Source organism: Acanthaster planci, unplaced genomic scaffold (genome assembly GCF_054643075.1).
Source record: "Acanthaster planci isolate LZ-2023a unplaced genomic scaffold, COTS_SCS Contig39, whole genome shotgun sequence".
NCBI classification, from domain to species: Eukaryota; Metazoa; Echinodermata; class Asteroidea; order Valvatida; family Acanthasteridae; genus Acanthaster; species Acanthaster planci.
Window position 1 is genome coordinate 768 of NW_028257663.1, and position 21,258 is coordinate 22,025.

The following is a 21,258-nucleotide window of genomic DNA, read 5'->3' on the forward strand; positions in this document are numbered from 1 at the left end:
GTCATTGCTTCTGAAACCACGGTATTAGTAAATACTGTGGTATTTTTTTTCATGGATTACCGCGGTATTGAAAAATGCAATACCACCCAAGCCTACCCTACCTTTAATACATACAGGACAAATGGGGAACTTTAAGGAGGACCTTATATGCGGATTCAATACCCTGGTGCACCTTCGACTACAAAACTAATTGAAATTTTTCCTTAAATTATGGAACTTTTAAGTTAATTCAGAACAAGACAATACTTTGCATCATTTTGTTTCAGGTCATGATTGTAATTTCCCCCCTTAATTTTGTTTCCCACAAACTGACCCTCATTCAATGCAAAAAATTCAGAATCAAGGCATGAAGAAAGGTCATCCTAAGGGAAATTATATTAGGTGATACCAGAACAGCAAACTACAACTTACAAGTGATGATTCTTGTACTCGGAAATGCTGGTAGGTAGAGGTTTGTCCTGAAGTTGTTCTGGAAAAAAATAATTTGATATACTTATTTATTAATACATCACTGCTGGTGAAAATAATTAATCCACTGCACTGATCCTACCCAAACAGTTGCTACTTTAGCAAATTTCCTTACACGCCTAGGCCTGTTGCCATTCGCTAAAAACTTCACAAAGCCCTCTAATACTATAACACAGCTCAGCTTCACCACCATGTTTGTTCCTGTTTTTCTTAGCGCAATTGCTAACGGATGTGTCACTTTTAACATCTTTGAATTTGTTTAATTTTCCATTTCGCTATACATGTACCTTCTGTGGTAACCTGACCAACTGTAATGTATCATAAATAAACTCATTTTCATTATGCTGTGTGCATGTGTCATTCTCTTGACATAAGTGAATTTGGTTGAATTTGTTGCGACGCACTTCTTTATCGTTCATATGTCTTTATTGTGTAACGTCACATTATCTGAATGTGTATGTCTCTTTTCTTGTGAGTGTGTTTAATTTGATTTGATAATTGTCAATATTTGGAAATTTGTTTTAAACTGGACGTAGAACACAATTAAAATTACAAACTAACTATTACATCTTTACAATTTATCTATTACAATGGACATTCACAATGAAAATTTTTTATAAACAACCGCAATCAATAAAACAATACAAAAAAAACAATGGAAATGGCATTTAGCACAGTAGAACACCACTATACGCAACATTGGGCTGTTGCAGTTGCCGTTTGTAATTCCCAAATATCAACTTGATAAAAGAGTCGGCTTTTTTATGTCATAAAGTGACAAGTGGCCATCACTTCACCAAGGATTAGAAGGCAAAGCCACTAGTTGTTGAAGAGTTAATTGTAATTAACTGAGAAACTGGGTACATTGGTCTGCACTTGTTCAAAGTCGTATTCTAGTAACGGCCAGAGCATGCACAGTTAATCTGCCAACGGTATTGAATGGACACTGGCTTTGCAACTCTGCATGATCAGGTGCAAAAGAAAACCACATGCGCACGGTGGCATTGTACTCACATTAGTCTAAAGAGGGCGCCACTGATACACAAGCCACTGAGATTCGCCACAGAATGCATCAAAGATCAATTCTGATCAGTAGCTTCACTACTTCTAGGATAAACTTGAAATCAGTTTTTGTAACTTAAGATTAAATAAAAAACAAAAATAATTAACAGATAAATTTTCAGAAATCTTCATCGTGAATGCATCGGCAAAACACCACGAAAAAAGCAAACCGTAGAATCATAAGAGGGTGCATTTCAGTGAGACATGAGAGAGCACTTATCAACATGGCAACAGTAAATTTTGCTATACCGAACAATCGCTGTACCGAACATTTAGTGTGGACCCTGTCGTGTTCATTATAGCGGCATTCCACTGTAGTGAAATCTGTTTCAATGGTAAGTAGTGAAATCTACTTATTTGCATCTTTTGTTTCAATAAGGCCAGTACATCATGCCCCCATCATCAAATTACCTGTACTACTGCCATTTAAATACTTCAAGGTAGTCCTACACTGAATCCAGGGGTTCCTTCTATTAAGTACCTTCATGGGGTCAACCGGGCAACTTTAATTTATTAACTCAAAAACAGTATGATTGAGGGAAGGTACAACCATTAAACCTGTATCCACCACTTAACTTGGGTGCTAACGTTAATCTCAGATACCCAGTTAGTGAGGGGTTTGCCACTGAGGGACACACAAGGCTGCCTTGGTCTTCCTGCTCGTGTCTGTTTGGCATACGGAGCCTACCTGAGTGGCACTTATCACCACAGCCTACCCAAGACGAACCACTCCACCACAAGTAATGGCTCACCAAGGCCCACAGAGAGGCAAGCCCATGCCCCACCTGTTGACCCAAGTAGCCACTACACACGTAAGCGTGTAGCAGCCACTTGAGTCCGAGACCTATTCAATGGGGCACCCAGGTGTGAATCAAACAATAGCGCATCCTAGGCCGACTCCCCATCACTTGCTGACAATACCACGGAGAATGCACCATTGGAATGCAGATCCATTGCCGTGTCTCTCCAGTCCACACCCCGAGCAACCAAACCCACTGGCCTGCTATGCCACCGTGGCTTCTGCATGGCCACGTCATTCCATCCTTCAGCTTCTCTTTGGGGCTCTCTGGGAAGAATGCTTCCAAATCCACTACCACTGCACATCTCCACACACAGCCTCCTTTTGAACGTGAACCACAGATCAACAATTCTTCTCTCACTTCTGCTGATCCTACTTCATCTGTGGACTCCATAGATTCTCCAGTAACGTTATACATCTTCTTCTTCTGGGTCAACCAGTAAGAGGTCACATTCCTCCAAACATCAAAATACATTTTCTTCAGCTATTATCTTGGCTTTCCAGACCCTCTTACAGACACTCTCTTCACTGGTCAGCAGCCTCGATCTGAAGCCTTCACTCCCACTACAGCTCCGGATCCTGACCCTTTACCTGCCGATCTGCACCCGCATCCGCCCTCTGTGACCTTATTTGTCCAATGCGGAAACACTTTGGTTGTCAGTGCAGGCTTAAATAATCCAGCAGACAATCAACCCACATTTGAACCCATACACAATCTCACCTGAGATAAGCAGTAAAACACGGTCCAGACACTATCTGATCTTCAAGATCCATCTTCCAGGGATTAAGAAATAGACTCCACTGCAAGCTTGTCTTTGACTACTCCGGAAAGACATGATTCGGGTCCTAGGTCTACCTGTCTTGTCACTGGTCAAAGAGGACTCTGAGTCATGCCCTTCCTTCAAACGTCATGCGGTTAGACTGGAAGCCTTGGCATTGGCTTTTCCAGAACTACCTCTACACTGCTTATGTGAGGAAATGAATAAAGCCCCTTCCAACACAAGACACAGGTGTACATACCAGGCTAGAGCTAAGGCCTACTTAAATTTCCCAGGAATGACCATCGACTTTCTGTCCATTCTACAGTAGTGCCGCTAAGACGAAATTGCTTCCAACTCTGCTAAGTCTTCCAGCAAGAACCCCTTCCTCAACAAAGACAAGTCCAACCTGGAGCTTACCTTAACTTAGTCAGAAAGAGCTTCTCATCATGGTTTCCGACGTACTGCCTGTCTCTCACTCTTATTGAAGTACCTTCTTATGCATGTGAAGAAAATTTTCCTGTCTCTCCAGACCTTGCTGCAGTTGCTCTCAGGAATCTGGACAAGAACATGAACTCTACTGTCAAGCAATTCTTGCGGATTTCCTGCCTAGCTATGTCTTCCTGCCGAGCTAATGCTCTCAAGTCAATGAACATCTCATACAAGAGTGGGAAAGCTTAACTTCAAAGCCTCCCCTTATATTTGAAAGACTTATTTGCAGGTAAGTTTATAGAGATGATGGAATCAGAGGCCAAGGGCATCAAAACAACTCACAAGCTCAGCTTCTGTGAACTTCCTTTGCCTCCTCCTCGCCAGCAACTGGCTCCAGTTGCATAGCTCACCAGTCCAGACCTCTCCCTCCTCAATGCCTTGGGGACCACATACCTCTCGCTCTTTTCGTCTCCCTGTGCACCAGTCAAGTTCCGCACGACCCAGAAAAGCTAGCATGATGTGAAGGTTGATGGGTTCTTCCAACATGCTGCAAGCATAATATCCCAAACATCCACACTTTGAAAGAGAACCCATGAAGTTGCTATGATCCTCATCTGATGGGCATGAACTTATGCCTGAGCTTGAACTCGAGTCTGTGCTGGTCGAAAATGAGGCTGAGCAGCATAACGCAATGGTCGCAGTTCCAGTGGGTCAGAAAGCCCCCAGACTGCCTGATGATTAGCCTGAGCTGCACAGAGCAACATTTGCGGTTCCAGGGGGTCAGCAGTCGCAGTTGATTGGCTTATTCACCTGATCTGCTTATTATGAGCCTGATTTGCATAGTGCAATGTTTGCAGCTTGCCTGGTATTGGAGAAACTGGGTGATCTGTGCATGGCTGATCTGATGTACACATACAAGGCTTAGACCCACTTAGCTGTTTTGGCAGAGGTGATGTTGTGAGGGGCAATATGGCTTCAACAATCCACCTTGCAATAGTTATCACTGAAGCTGGATGATGTGGATGAACTGTTGTGATGAACAGTTGTGTGGTATCACCTGGGAGCTCCTTCGTGCCAGCAATGTAAAACTTTAATATTCTCACAGGGCACAATAATTCATCCTCTTCAATACTTGAAAAGGATGTCAACCTAGGAATGAAAATACATAGAGGAGTAAAATATAGAGATTGGTTCATTAGAAATTGAACTCATGTACGTGACATGTTCATTTCTGCCACATGCTGTGGAGAAAAGCCATTTTCACTGTCAAGTGATGAAGTGAAGAAAATATGCTGGTTCAAAAGGTGCTTTGGACAGTGCGTACTTCCCCAACTTGCCGATTGATACCTCTGCCAGTGGTACTTGCAGTCCAGAGTTGAAGAGATAAAGTACGAAAATCCCCAATGATGGTTTGAGACACAAAATTGGGATCGACTGCTTTCTGTGAAAACCATTCGAAGTACTGCTGTAGGCAATTGTCATAAGTTTCCTGCTTCTGGCTGCCAGGGCTGAAGTATCTTCTGAAAGGCCTGCTGCGCTAAAGGACAGCTTAACCACCTGCCACCGGGTTGCCGGTACCAGACACATATTCTTTATATGTGTGGCCGTGGTCTCCAAATTCGGACAAAGGTAACTGGGCCTTGTAACAAAGACCATACTCGTAACAAAAGACCAGGCTGGTGGGCATTATCAACATTTTTTCACTCTCAATAGTGAAGATAATCCACCCTTTTTTTGAAACAGTATACCACGGTTTAGGGTATTTAGCACAAGTGGATTACCACCGGGGACAAAAGCACTCCACCACTGCAGCAATGAGCCACACAGTACTGTTGCACGCTAATCTGGTCCCTGTTGGAAAGAGGTCAGCAGTGCACTATGCCATGTTCGTGAACAAAAGAAAATTAAGTAACACTGCACAATCTGGGCTCTTTTAACAAGGCAGCAGGCCTGGCTGAAATACTGCAGTGTCAATAGATGTTGTCTGTCAGATTAGAAACCAGACAGTCCTCCGTGTCGGTGTAAGTGTCCAGTAAATGAAGATATGAATTTTTGAAGAATTTTGAAAACAGAAAAAAAATGAAAATTATCCCGCCCCAGCGTCATCAATGTTCATATATGTCCCAGTGCAAAGTGGTTAAAGCATCAAGGCAGTGAGGTGGAGACTTTTCAAGGCTGGATGCAGTTCTTTGGATCTTTTGATTTACAGTAATACTACGATTTTGACCAAACTAAAGGAAAGATTATTTGGCCTCTGTGTGCACCAACTCTCATCTAGCACTTAAGCGCTGCTATACTTCGCCTGGCAAAATCATATTTTTTTTCTCCGGAGTTGCCTTTAATCGAACATGAGTCCATCTGCGATCAGCATCCAATCAAACTTTGTTTTGCATCATTCACCAAATATGGAACTTAAAGGCGTGAATATTGGAGATTGGCATACATAATGTCAGTCTAAATATGCATGTCTACGATTGGATGTAGTGAGAATTTAGTGATGTACTGCAGCTGAAATGCCATACCTTGTGTATTCTTGGTAAGCTATTAGTGAATTCTCACCACGTGCGTTTTACATCATCATATGATCCGGGGCCACCGGAAATTTACTGTAAGTACCCGCTCTACGCACCACATGTACTCGTATTCATTGTGTTGTTTTTTTGTTGTGTTGTTTTCTATTAAGTTTTTAAGTACGTTCTGTTTGCTACCAATACCAAGCCATATCAAAGCCGAACATCCAAACCAACCAGTGCATGTGTGGCTCAGTTTGGTTTAGTTTGAAAGTGCCATTTTTTATGATTTTGGGCTTGATCCGGCGGTTTGGCTACAGCACTAACTGTCGCTTTTGAAAGGTGGTTTAGCTGCTGGTCCCTTTTCTTTGTTCCTCCACGTGACTGGGTTTTTGTACGCATATCTCATGCTCATAAAACTTTAAACTCGGAACAAACCTAGTAATTGTTCTGATGGCAGCACTCTGTTTATGCTGTGATTTATTTTATGATCGTCAGACAGCTTTCTGCCCTACGCTAGAGTGTGTAAGCTTATGGGACTTGTAAGATTTAAAAAACGGGACTGTCGAATTATCTTGAAATATCTTACGGTAAAGTAAGTATATAATAGTGTCAGACAATCTGTGAAATCTTACCACCAGAAATTTTGTCATTTTCGAGAAATTTTTTTCTCAGAAAATTTTAACTATTGCAACCGTTAATGGGAGCTTTTGCAAGTCTATATTAATGGGTTATGTACATGTAGGGACCTCATGAATATTGATAAGTAGTCTTGGGACTCCGCCCACTTTACTGCCATCTTGACCTGATTATGCCGTGCCGTGGACAAGGGAAACACTGAGTTCGTGGCTTAAGCACACAGTTTCCAGCATTCTGGTAGTCAATTTGGCCAACTGAACAGCCTTGAACGCATGCAGCACATCAAGTACATGTATTTAATTCAGAGATTGTTGGCGAGGTGCTAAGATTTGTTTCTGCTGGGATTTTGTCACAAATTGATTTTGTTATAGCTGGGATTTTGTTACGGCTGGAAATCAATAAACCCAACATCAGGTATCATCAACTTTGACTGACTGAACTCTCTTACTGGAGGATAACACCTCACCCAACGTGGGCCGAACCAAGGCACAAGCGTCGCTTCACTTCAACGTGCATCGTAGACAGGAATTTTTAGACAGAATTTTTTCTGAAGTAGTCCCAGCACCTTGCCATTAAGTCTTTTTTGGGGGGGAGGGGTTGTACAGCTGTATGCCAATATTTTTAGTCATTTCCAGTGTGTGCAACCTTTGAGTATAAACATGTACATGTTAGAATATCTCTATCCAGGCCTTGGTAAATTTTCCCTTGAGACATTTTACTTGCCTTGGCTCAGCCTCAGAGGGGGTACATTTTAGTTGTGTAGATGTAGCCCCTTGTTGTTAATCTTTTATCAAAGGAGCATGTTAGCCCATTTTATTGTTGGCTACACTTGTATTAGTTAAGACCGTAGCTGGTCAATATCTTTCAGAAGTGTTGTACTTTACAAGCCTCTCACTACAGCATTAGTGGTAGATAGGCATACCATGGCACTACCAGATAATATTGTTGAGGCGATCCTGCACTCAAATCAGGCACTCGCGGACACTTTGGCTGGTGCATTTCAAGATTTAAAATACCAAAGAGCCTCAACTATAGAGTTGAACAAATTTAGTGGACAGCCAAGGAAGTCAGGTGACCAGACCATTACTGAATGGCTACGGGATTTAAACACATATACAAGGCAGCTTGGGTTGCATGAGCCAAGAAAGTCAATACGGCTTTTCATTATTTGACAGGAGTTACGGGGGAGGAGGTCATGTGTACCCTCTCCTCAGGAGAGAGATACATGGACCAAGTTGGAAGCATAGCTTCATCGTAGATTCGGTGCACCCAAAACTGTGCAGTCATTGACTAGTGCACTGTATGCTCGCAGTCAGCTTCCGGAAGAGAGTCTTGCTGACTATATATTAGGTTGTACGATACAATGGAATGTGCAGCTAATACTGATGAACACAGAGCAGCGCTTAGTCAATTGAGGGAGAATACACTCAGAGAACAGTTCATCAGGGGCTTCGTAAGTTGTCACATGATCATGTGGACTTGCCATTCTTTGGCTTTTGGGAGTTAGCTCTTGGCTTTATCCCAATGCAGAAGGTACTTTTAGGCCAGAAGGTGAAATTGAAAATGCTCAAACTGTATACCCTGCGCGCTCCAGCAAACCGATTGCAGCAAGTGATGACAAACTAACACAGTTAGTTGAAAGCCAGAAACAGCTTGTTTCATCAGTGCAAAAACTGATTGACCAACTGTCGGATATAAATGCAAATTTAGAAAGCTTGTCGAAGAGCATGGCAAAGCTAGTAATCGAGCCGCGAGCCGCGTGCAAGCAAGGCCATATTGGCAGAAGTCCATTACAGTGCTCCTATTGCCATAAGCCTGGGCACGCAGGACAACTGCTTCAAGCGTGAGCCTTTGGGAAACAGCTAGCCTCTGTCACAGAGGGCAGTGTGACAGAGGATACTAGATCTTTTGTAGTGCCCACGGTTCTTGTTAATAACCAAGTGCATGTTATTTGTGACAAGGTGACATATGACCCTGTGAGATTGCTGTTCAGGGTTACCTTGAAACCACCCTGGAAGCGTTTGGCCAGAAGTTTAGGGGTAGCTTTCTCGTATCCAAGAAGACAGAAGCCTCTTGTAATGCTCCCCGAAATCAATGTCCTGTAATCCTTGGATGCAACATTTTGCATCTCAAGTGAAAGTTATGGGGTTAACACAGCTTGGCCCTGACTGGGAATTGGCACTTCGTTGGATGTGAACCACATCCAACGCTGAAGGCAGTGGTTCGAAAGTTTGTTCAGAGTCATTGGCTCTAGATGTGTTCTCTTGCGACCAAGAGGTTATTCAGGCAAGCACAGTTGAACGTCTTCAATGCAAGTTAGATGTAAGCACTTCTTTACCAGATGACAAAGATTTTCTGATAAGGGCGTTGTGTCTGATGAGCCATGGTGGCCTCAAGGAAGTCCGGTCATCTGATGTTTCTGATCCTTCTGTGTTGTGTCAGATACTTGAAGGTATTGACAATTTTGATGGTGTGTCTATTGATATTTTTCGTGGCTAACACCAGTGTGGAGCCTATTGTTATTCCTCCATTTATGAAGCTGGCAGTAGCAGCGCAGGTTGTGCCTACTGAGCACATTTTTGTGGGTCCAGCAGATGGTGGTTTCAGTGTTTCAATGCACTGTGTAGCTTTTGAAGGATCAAATTTTTGATCTGATCCCGCATCAAATAAAGCTTAATGATGATAAACCAGTCAATTTGCCACATCGCAGGGTTAAACTTACACCTAGTCTTGTTGAAGAAGTGAAACAGCTTCTTCAAGATCTTCTTGACAGAAAGATTATTCGTAGGTCTACTAGCTTGTACACTAGCCCAATTGTCCTTGTTCGAAAGAAGAGTGGACAGTTGAGGCTATGCATTGATTATAGGCTACTGAACGCCAAGACAATAAAGGATGCATTTCCTTTACCAAGGATTGAAGAGACGCTGGAGTCTCTGGCGGGGGCAAAGCTCTTTAAGTCTCTAGACATGGCGCATGGCTACTTCCAAGTAGCCATGCATGAGGATTCCATAGGGAAGACTGCAATCCGGGTTCCATGGGGTCTATACGAGTTTTTGCGGCTTCCTCGGGGTTTGAGCAATGCACCTAGTACTTTTCAGCGCATAGTGCAGCTGATCTTCAGTGACCTTAATCTTTCCGAGTTAGTCATGTACCTTGATGACTTGTTAGTCTTTTCGAACATGTTTGAGGAACACCTTGCCGGCCTGGCCAAGGTCTTTGAATGCCTTGAGTGTTACGGTCTAAAAAACTAAATGGAAAGAAGTGCCAGCTTTTTCAAGTTTCTGTTAGGCACCTTTGGCACATTGTCAACAGCGGAGTATCTTTTGATCTTGACAAAATTGCTCGTATTAGAAATTGTCCTATTCCAACAATGGTGCAGCAGTTGAGATCATTTCTCGGCTTGGCCTCTTACTACAGGCGGTTTGTCTCTGAATTCTCTAAGGTGGCTGAGCCATTGCACGCCCTAACCAGTAAGGGAGAGGAAAAAGCAGGGAACGGGCGTCAGATGTTGTCACAAGTCAATGATATTTTACGCCAAGTGTTTGATTAATTTGAAGACACAAACTGTATGTTGCCAAGTTGGCCAAATTTCCTTATATGCCCTTTTATGCAAAGTAAGGTAGGGTCCTGTATGGTTCACACCTGCATGGGTACACACCAGGCATGGGGACCTGAATAGTGTTTTATAGTGCCTGCTCACTGAGGCGTTGTCCAGCAGTGATAGCCTTAAATACTGGGGTGTGGTTCTGTGTGACACACACTGACAGGCCTGTGGTGTGATAGCACAAGTTTGAGCGATAGCTCTCAAGCCAGAATTGTATTAAGCTTTCGAGCTCGTTAATGTGGATTGAAAATCCAGTGTTGGCGGTAGCCATAAGTGGGGAGAGTGATTTGCTGCCCAAAATTCACAGGAGAAAAGTTTAGAGGAAGGGCAGGCTGTGACAATTTGCAGTGTGATATAAGACCTCAGGAGCCAGTATATACTGGCTCCTTATTACGGAGTCGGAGCTTCCGTAATTGGACCCCATAGCGTACCAAGACACAATGAAGCCAGGCCCTGCATTGGCTGGACAGCAACAGCAAGTCGGCCAGAGGGGGACACGGCTACCTACTTGCCTGTTGGTCTGCTTAGTCCAGCCCCGACTCGCCTGCATTATCCTCGAAGGATCGGCTGAGAGTCATGTAACAGCGGCGCCTCGGACAAGTGACCAACTCTCCCTTTGAACTGTCCGAATTGGGCTAGTGGTAACTATTAACCAGCCCACCAGCCTTCTAGTTTCTATGAAACCCATTTTGTTTTTAAACTGTTGATTTCTGCATTTTGCTCCCCTTGTATATTGTTTTTGTGGTTTGTATATTTATAAATAAATTAGTTTTCATTGAATTTTGAAGTCAAATTATCTGCTTGAGTGTACTGCATAATTTACCGTGCGCACATTGCGTGTCAGAGGGTAGGGGGACCCGCGCTTGTGATAGATGTCCAGCTGTATTCACCACCCTCATGTCAGGGCAGTGTTGTCAAATATTGTCTGTAATCACCCTGTACTGCATGCAGGTAAGGCACCAAGTCAAAATAGAAACGGTTCACCAAGCTGGAAATGATTGACCTTAATCCCCTTTCAAACCATTGCCCGATTCAACTGCAGGTGGGCAATGGTTGCAAGAGAGCTTTCCCGAAAAGGAGTTGGCTATGCAGCAACCTCTTTGATGCATACCACCATTTCCCCCACGTTGGTACAAAAGCCCTGACTCCCAGCTTACCATGAATGGTTATTGTGCACCGGCTTTGTTGTGTAAATTGGGCCAGTTCATCCACAGGCTTAGCACAGCTTATTCAGAAGGGGAAGCAATTAATCTCTTAACAAAATACTAACTTCATCAGAGTCAACAGGCCTATGTGCCTCACTAAGCCTCGTGTCACTGAATTAAGATCTGTAGTTTTCTTTCCCAAACTCTAGCACTGTCAGACAGTGATTTCCACATCACAGATTTGTCAATGATTGGAATAGACAATAAACTAAATGGAGAACATTATAGATGCAACAATCACAGGACTTCAAAATCAATCTAAAAAGTAAAATAAGAAAAGTTGACTAATGTTGGTATATAAGGGTAGCGTGGCAAACTGAAGGAAAAAAATCCATATCCATGTAAACGGTAGTATAAACCCATCCCCAACCCCCAACCCCCAAATTATTGACATATCAATGGGCTGGGGTCCCAGTTGTGGATAAACAGCTCTAATAACTCAACCACCAGCCACAATGGAGTGTAATCCTTAAAGCTCTCTATTGTTAGAAAATATCACCCAGGAGTGGCGTTCATCAAACCACAAGCCATTTAGCTAGTGACTCCCTATCATTGCCTGCTTTACTCTGAAGCGGGTAAGGAGCTTATCATTTATGTAGAGTTTCCCCACTTCATGAACCGTTTCTATTTTGACTTGGCGCCTAACCATAATTGGTGTTGTTTTTGTCAATGACAAACTCATAAAAACCTCCAAGGGTGGAAGGTTGAATTCTAATACTGATATGCAACGATATTCTGAAGAAACCATTGTTATGTGTCATGAGTCTGCTTGAACAATATCTATACAAAACACTCCATACGAGGCTGCAAATGACAGCTCTTCTTGAGTTATGTGGTACCACACAAAGAAGTTGACGCTCAAACGATATCTGATTACTTTTGGTAATGCAGGTATAGATATATCAACCTTTTCATCCCACAGCACAAGATCAGCAGCATGCAGTGTCACCTATAGACAGGGATACCAACAGAAAGCAAAGCATCCTGAAGACTGCCGGATGGACAAACTGTTCAATATTTCCAAGATTCCATAATCAACCGGTTCAGTCCTTCACTTTCGGCACAGCAGTATAAGACTGTGCCACATGCCAGAATACTGGCTGGCCACATAAAAGGGCTAATTGATTTCAGCCAATAGACATTTATTAGCCACACCTGAATGTAGGCCAATGTGGGCTATCCCAATGTATAAATTATTTGTATTATTGTGCATGCAGTATTTAAGCAGGAAATTATGTCACATGCAATTGGTTCCAGGCAAATCCTTAGTACATTAGTTCCAAGCAAATCATCCTTTCTTTATGACTACACTTTGGCAAGCAGTGCCTAAATTTATGTTTGTATCTCCCTGTGCCATGTACATTCTGTTGTGTGTTCTTTTTAAATCTGAGTACCATTAAGGAATGCTGTATGACTGTCTGAACACAACTTAATCGCACATCTAGTTTCTCTGTGCCTTGAACAAGGAGCAAGGCTTATTTATGATAAGAATAGAATCAAAACTTTATTTCTCAGTAACACTGAAAGTTTGTCCTTCTGTTATTTGTGGTTTTCACTACATGATATTAATATCTATGTAACTGCTACCAACATGTTACCACGTGCAAGCACACCATCTGAGCATGAGGAAATAAACCATGATATACTGCAGGAGATAAACTTGACACTCCCTTGTCGTATTTGCCGTCAACTGATGCTCTTAACTTCTCACTTAAGGCCAAAGTGCTATGTGATAGTGAAGTAGAATTTAAAAATTAAACAAAGAAATGAAGTTTGATTGTAATTCTACCGAATAAATCACTAGCACTAAAGGATACCAGCCCCAAGTCTGATATCAAGAATCATGTACATTTTACCCACCCCTTTCCACAATTGCCAGCAAACTCAGAGTACACTCAAAATGCACTGAAGATCCTGTACCTTGTGCGTGGGTTATATTGGGAACCCCTATTGTTTATTAAAATGAATGCTATTAAACATGACAATACATTCCAGTGAAAGGTGCAATCCTTGTCCTCCAGTGCTAGTGACAGATTTAATAGAATTACAATCAAACTTGATTTCTTCTTTTAATTTTTAAATTGTAACATACCAATGCTTTCAGACAGAAGACAAGGGCATAGAGGGATTTCACATTAGCTCTGTCTGTGCATATCCGCATCGAAACTGAGGCTCTCTGTGTTGAACTTTGTTGTGCGCGCCCGCGGAGTCCACACAGTACATGCAGTATCCAGTTCATAAGTGTGACGCCACTTCAGGTTAAAACACGCCCACTGCACATGCAGATACATGTACATGACCATCGCGGGTACGTTAGTACGCGGTAAATTGCCGTTATTTTTTATTTCTATTTTACGTGTCAAGTCATCCTGAAAGACTCTTCCACAAAAATTTTCAGCCTGAAAAGTCTGAATTTAACATACCCATATGTTTTTTGTGTCTTGACTCCTTACTTTCAATCGTCTTATCGTATTAAAAATTGAAGCTGACACATACAGCCTCATTTTCAAATGAAGAAGTGCCCAGATTGACGCTAAAAGCGTCGTATTGGGATCCCTCTATTGCCAGGATTTTATTGACCGGGGTGAAGGATGGAGGACAACACTCATCAGGACCATATGAGAATATATTAACGGTAGAAAGAGAATAATTATGAGGTATTCTTGAGCAAATTAGTGCCTTTTGTCCCCTTTCCCACTTTTTGATTTCTTTCTCTTTTTATCTTGCTATTTTTTTCCACGGGACAAGTCCCTCCTCCTTCCACATTACCCATTACTAAGGTATTAACTAGCCTTTGACTCATGTTATTTGTCTTCTCATAACAGAGTAAATATTATATTATTATTAAGCTATTTTCTACCAGTGACTCACGTCCTGTCAAGTTGCTTACATGTGCCTGTTTTGTTTTCTACCACTAAAACAAACAAAGCATTGAAAGGACATCTCAAATGTACACGTAGACATAGCACTGACTTTTTACACTTACTTTGTAGCTGGTCATCTTCTTCTTTATCTCTGGTGATAAGCTTTGTGTAGTAAGGTTTTAATGTAGCCTCCCACCAATTCAAATGCACCCTTAGCTTCTCTGTTCCATACATCCATTTGGAAGCATAGCGCTTGGTGACATCCTTCACAGAGTTTTCTGCATTAATAATAATTGTTCGAGAACATGAAAAAGGGTATGACTTGTTTGGCCAGAAAGTATAAAAAAGCACCATGCTATTTCCCAAGATTTGCAAAGGTTTCAGCAGCATTATGAGGGTTCATAGGGCAGTGTCCCTTTCTCAAGGAGTGTTTGCCACCCCCATAAAAAATGAAACTTAGCTGGAGTCGGACATGAATTCATCCAAAAATGACTTTTATCCTCATTAACCTCTCAACACAGATAAGCAAATAAATTGAAAACCCAATACCTACATCTCCAATCTATGAGGAATCTTTGTTATAGTTCTTACAGCAAGAAACACAACTTATTCTCTAACATTTTATCTCATATGTGGTTATATGTGTGACACAAGAAAATGCACGACAAGGATGGTGTACATTTACTGGTTCTTTTAATGGTGTTGCTGCATTGCAGGAAAAGAAGACCACCAGCCTTGGCTATCCCAAACTTCTGAAGAACTTGATGATTGATGTAGTTTTTAGCAGGGTGAGCTCTTAGTGTTTACTGGCTGAAGACTCAGTGTGCAAATGAAACAAAGGACAATGTGCTACACAGGTGCCTAGAGGGGGTCACTAAATGAACTCACAAGGCCCTAGAGGGGGTCTCAGAATGAACTCACAAAACAGCTGACTTGGCACAGCCAACTGAGGGCGCTAGGCAAATAACATAAAAAGTGACCTGTCACATATGGTTCCTATAATATAATTCCTAACCTGTTAAGGTTTGTACTCCATGGTACAATAAATAATTTGATCAAGAAAGGAAAAACCGAAAACAACTTGAGTGCAAGTGGCATTAATCCGGGCTTGAGATCCATGACCAGTTGTACTCGCAGCAGTGTAAACAAGACATTGCAGTTCTTCGCAAAACAAAACAGGCTCACTTTAACCAGACTGCTCCTGACTGCAGAAACAATTCTAAGCAACTGTTTGGTGTTACCAACAAACTCCCAAATCATAACCAGTCATCTCATCTTCCTCCACATACCTGCAGAAGAAACCTTGCACAGGTTTTTAGTAAGTTCTTTGTTACCAAGAGTGATTCCACATGACAGCCTCTCTCCGGATGCACCTGTTGCCCCCTAAAATCAACCGCCTGCAGTTCTGGAATCCTTTGAACTCACTACACAAAAAGAAACAAGTCTCTCATTTGGAAAAAACCTGCCACATCCACCAAACTACTGAAAGACTGTATTCAATCCTTCACAACAGTGCTTGCTGGAATGGTTAAGCTGAGTCTTCTGGACAGTGACTTTCCAGCAACACTGAAGACAGCGTACATTCATCTGGGGTTGGAAAGACCATCCTTCGACCTAGAATCTTTGCAGAATTATCAGCCTGTGTCTAACTTACCATTTTTATCAAAGTTTCTAGAGCGTGTTGTTTTCTCCAGATTGACTGATTATCTGCAGAAAAACAACCAACTGCCTATCAGGTCAATCACAGTGTAGAAACCTTGCTTGTTAATTTATCAGACCACATTTTGTGAGAGATGGATGCAGGGATAATCACAGCTGTGATTAGATTTCTATTCTATTTTCTATTAGATTTCTCCTCAGAATTTTATACAGTCAATCATGAAATCATGATAGTATCTTGTCTTCTTTAGGCTTGTGTGGCCAGGTCCTGGATTGGTTTCAGTCATACTTGAGCGATAGTCATTAGCTGGTTTGTATCGGTGATGCAAAATCTGATCCTGTTGGGCTTGAACACAGCATCCCTCTGGGTTCTGTTGGTGTGCCCTTGTTTTCCATCTACCTAAATGGACTGGAGCAAGTCTTGCAACATCGTGATATCCAGTGCAACTGCTATGCTGTTTATGTTCAATTGTTTGTCATTTGAGCCAGAAGAGATCGATGCCATGCACTCTTTATGCACGTTAGAGGCATTGATGATGTCAGTATGTGGATGTGTTGTTACAAATATTAAAACACAACAACTGATTTTATTAGACTCCAAGGTACAACTTGCCAAAGTTAAGAGTTTCCAAGATTAGAATTAGTGATTCAGCGGTCAGTTTGTCTATGACCTGTGAGAACCTCGGTGTTATTTGTGACTCTTCCATGTCGATGTCCAATCATGATTCCAATATCTGCAAATCTGTTTGTTTTCAGTTGCATAATTTGGGTTTAATTCACAAGTACTTGATGCGATCTGCCACAGAAAAACTTGTTCACGCTCTCATTTCTTCACGTTTGGATTTTTGCAACTCACTCTCGTATCAATAACCCGGTGCCCAACTCGTGTGTCTCCAAAGACTTCAGAATACTGCTGTTCATATTGTGACTCTGACTTCGTCTAGGACTGACATAACACTTATTCTACACTCTCTGCACTGGCTCTGAGTTGCTGACTGGATTAAGCACAAAACTCCGTTGTTTTTTTTCTATGCCCTTCATAGTTCTGCTCCAACACACAACATTGATTTACTGGCTCATTACCGACTGTCTAGGGGACTGAGATCATCTGATGCTTCCCTGTTTGCTGTCCCCACAACACATAAATCTTGGGGGATAGATCCTTCTCTCATGCTGGCCCTCATCTGTGGAACAAACTCCATCCTTCACAGAGTTTTCTGCATTAATAATAATTGTTCGAGAACATGAAAAAGGGTATGACTTGTTTGGCCAGAAAGTATAAAAAAGCACCATGCTATTTCCCAAGATTTGCAAAGGTTTCAGCAGCATTATGAGGGTTCATAGGGCAGTGTCCCTTTCTCAAAAGTGTTTGCCACCCCCATAAAAAATGAAACTTAGCTGGAGTCGGACATGAATTCATCCAAAAATGACTTTTATCCTCATTAACCTCTCAACACAGATAAGCAAATAAATTGAAAACCCAATACCTACATCTCCAATCTATGAGGAATCTTTGTTATAGTTCTTACAGCAAGAAACACAACTTATTCTCTAACATTTTATCTCATATGTGGTTATATGTGTGACACAAGAAAATGCACGACAAGGATGGTGTACATTTACTGGTTCTTTTAATGGTGTTGCTGCATTGCAGGAAAAGAAGACCCCCAGCCTTGGCTATCCCCAACTTCTGAAGAACTTGATGATTGATGTAGTTTTTAGCAGGGTGAGCTCTTAGTGTTTACTGGCTGAAGACTCAGTGTGCAAATGAAACAAAGGACAATGTGCTAGACAGGTGCCTAGAGGGGGGTCACTAAATGAACTCACAAGGTCCTAGAGGGGGTCTCAGAATGAACTCACAAAACAGCTGACTTGGCACAGCCAACTGAGGGCACTAGGCAAATAACATAAAAAGTGACCTGTCACATATGGTTCCTATAATATAATTCCTAACCTGTTAAGGTTTGTACTCCATGGTACAATAAATAATTTGATCAAGAAAGGAAAAAACCGAAAACAACTTGAGTGCAAGTGGCATTAATCCGGGCTTGAGATCCATGACCAGTTGTACTCGCAGCAGTGTAAACAAGACATTGCAGTTCTTCGCAAAACAAAACAGGCTCACTTTAACCAGACTGCTCCTGACTGCAGAAACAATTCTAAGCAACTGATTGGTGTTACCAACAAACTCCCAAATCATAACCAGTCATCTCATCTTCCTCCACATACCTGCAGAAGAAACCTTGCACAGGTTTTTAGTAAGTTCTTTGTTACCAAGAGTGATTCCACATGACAGCCTCTCTCCGGATGCACCTGTTGCCCCCTAAAATCAACCGCCTGCAGTTCTGGAATCCTTTGAACTCACTACACAAAAAGAAACAAGTCTCTCATTTGGAAAAAAACTGCCACATCCACCAAACTACTGAAAGACTGTATTCAATCCTTCACGTGCTTGCTGGAATGGTTAAGCTGAGTCTTCTGGACAGTGACTTTCCAGCAACACTGAAGACAGCGTACATTCATCTGGGGTTGGAAAGACCATCCTTCGACCTAGAATCTTTGCAGAATTATCAGCCTGTGTCTAACTTACCATTTTTATCAAAGTTTCTAGAGCGTGTTGTTTTCTCCAGATTGACTGATTATCTGCAGAAAAACAACCAACTGCCTATCAGGTCAATCACAGTGTAGAAACCTTGCTTGTTAATTTATCAGACCACATTTTGTGAGAGATGGATGCAGGGATAATCACAGCTGTGATTAGATTTCTATTCTATTTTCTATTAGATTTCTCCTCAGAATTTTATACAGTCAATCATGAAATCATGATAGTATCTTGTCTTCTTTAGGCTTGTGTGGCCAGGTCCTGGATTGGTTTCAGTCATACTTGAGCGATAGTCATTAGCTGGTTTGTATCGGTGATGCAAAATCTGATCCTGTTGGGCTTGAACACAGCATCCCTCTGGGTTCTGTTGGTGTGCCCTTGTTTTCCATCTACCTAAATGGACTGGAGCAAGTCTTGCAACATCGTGATATCCAGTGCAACTGCTATGCTGTTTATGTTCAATTGTTTGTCATTTGAGCCAGAAGAGATCGATGCCATGCACTCTTTATGCACGTTAGAGGCATTGATGATGTCAGTATGTGGATGTGTTGTTACAAATATTAAAACACAACAACTGATTTTATTAGACTCCAAGGTACAACTTGCCAAAGTTAAGAGTTTCCAAGATTAGAATTAGTGATTCAGCGGTCAGTTTGTCTATGACCTGTGAGAACCTCGGTGTTATTTGTGACTCTTCCATGTCGATGTCCAATCATGATTCCAATATCTGCAAATCTGTTTGTTTTCAGTTGCATAATTTGGGTTTAATTCACAAGTACTTGATGCGATCTGCCACAGAAAAACTTGTTCACGCTCTCATTTCTTCACGTTTGGATTTTTGCAACTCACTCTCGTATCAATAACCCGGTGCCCAACTCGTGTGTCTCCAAAGACTTCAGAATACTGCTGTTCATATTGTGACTCTGACTTCGTCTAGGACTGACATAACACTTATTCTACACTCTCTGCACTGGCTCTGAGTTGCTGACTGGATTAAGCACAAAACTCCGTTGTTTTTTTTCTATGCCCTTCATAGTTCTGCTCCAACACACAACATTGATTTACTGGCTCATTACCGACTGTCTAGGGGACTGAGATCATCTGATGCTTCCCTGTTTGCTGTCCCCACAACACATAAATCTTGGGGGATAGATCCTTCTCTCATGCTGGCCCTCATCTGTGGAACAAACTCCCTTCAGATATTCAGACTAGTGCCTCCATCACCGACTTCAAGGTTTCTCTTAAAACCAACTTGTTCAACGGTTATTACATTATTTCTTGTTAATTTTGTTTGATTTATAGTTGTATTGCACAATGAGTGTCATTTTGGCAGATACCAGTGTGCTACAAATTCCTCCCCCACATTATTAAGTAAGGGTCGGGTCTACTAGAGAATACCTACCCAAACAGTCACTACATATGCGGAGTAGTACCGATCTAGGTGGGGGTTGGCAACAACATATGTAATGCCAAGAATACACATTCACATATAAACAAGAGTGTATACATTTAAGAAAAAGTAAATGAACTTCATGATGACTTGTCACCCGTCCTACAGGAGGTCCCTTTGACCTCTGTCCTGCGGAGAGTAGGATTGTCCTGCCATTTGCGGTGTTGCTTTGTAGAACATCCCTCAAATTGCAGGAGGTAGAGGGAGACTTCCAACATGCAGCTTTGCAGATGTCTGCAACGGAAATGTTTCGAGAGTAAGACCAAGATGCAGATACTGCTCTTACATCATGAACCCTGATGTAGTGTTGACGGCTAGACTGGATTAGCAAATCTAATGGTGAAGCCTGTCCAGCGGGCAAGAGTGACTGATGCCACTGGATGGTATGGTCTCGTGATAATGATAAGTGACAGGTTTATTGTCCCTCTCATGCTACTGTTTTAGTCAGGTACCAATTCAAAGTTTATCCGCGTCGTCTCCAGTATGTAAGGAGACGGAGAGTGTAAAGATATCGTAATGATCAGGTGAGGGAGTCTGTCCTTCATCAGGAAGTCAATCGAAGAAAAGAGGAGGACATCATGCTGCTCCCAATATAGACGGCCTTTGGCAACAGTGAGAACCTTTAGTTCACTGCCTCCTCTGGAGGTAACCATGCATTGTTACGAGAAATTCCAACCTGATGCTGGTGTGCATAAAGGAGGCATTATTTAAGGTTCAAAGGATGGACCCGAAAGCATCTAGAGAACCTAGCTTAGGTCTTATGACCGGACCAATTTCCCAACAAGGGAACACTGGATGAACATATCAAGCAAAGGGTGATGGAATGTCATGCTGTTATAAAGGCAGTTGAACTGATTTTGAAACCAACGTGTATGGCAGCTAGGGCTGACCTGTAAATATGAGTTGTAGATATGAAAGAGCTCCAAATGAAAGAGGACATAAGGACGTCTGTTATAGCGCTCATAGAAGCGTGAGTTGGAGCCAAAGCCTGATTGTTGAAGCACGTAACAAAATGTTAAAATTTGTTGTCACAAATTGAAAAGGTGGGCAAATGACGTCCAATGTGGCAATGACTATAGCATCGCTAGAAAGTCCCGCCAAACAGAAAGACTGCAGTTGACTGTTGGAAGTTGAGCGTTGTTCGGAAAAGTGGCGAGATTGATGTAAGGCTGCTCTATCATCCCAAGGAGAGTGCGTCAACCACTA

General features: G+C 42.1%; 1 protein-coding gene across 1 annotated transcript in view; it reads right to left on the reverse strand.

Moving 5' to 3' along the window:
• Positions 1–391: 391 nt before the first annotated feature.
• The window catches only part of LOC147795381 (DNA repair protein complementing XP-C cells homolog), a 96,832-nt gene continuing 75,965 nt past the window's right edge, over positions 392–21,258 (reverse strand). The window contains exons 9-10 of the mRNA XM_087131973.1: positions 14,464–14,619; positions 392–469 (exon numbers count right to left, since the gene is read on the reverse strand). Coding sequence (XP_086988099.1) covers positions 408–469; positions 14,464–14,619 — 218 coding nt within the window. The 3' untranslated portion in view covers positions 392–407. The remainder of the gene's footprint in view (positions 470–14,463; positions 14,620–21,258) is intronic.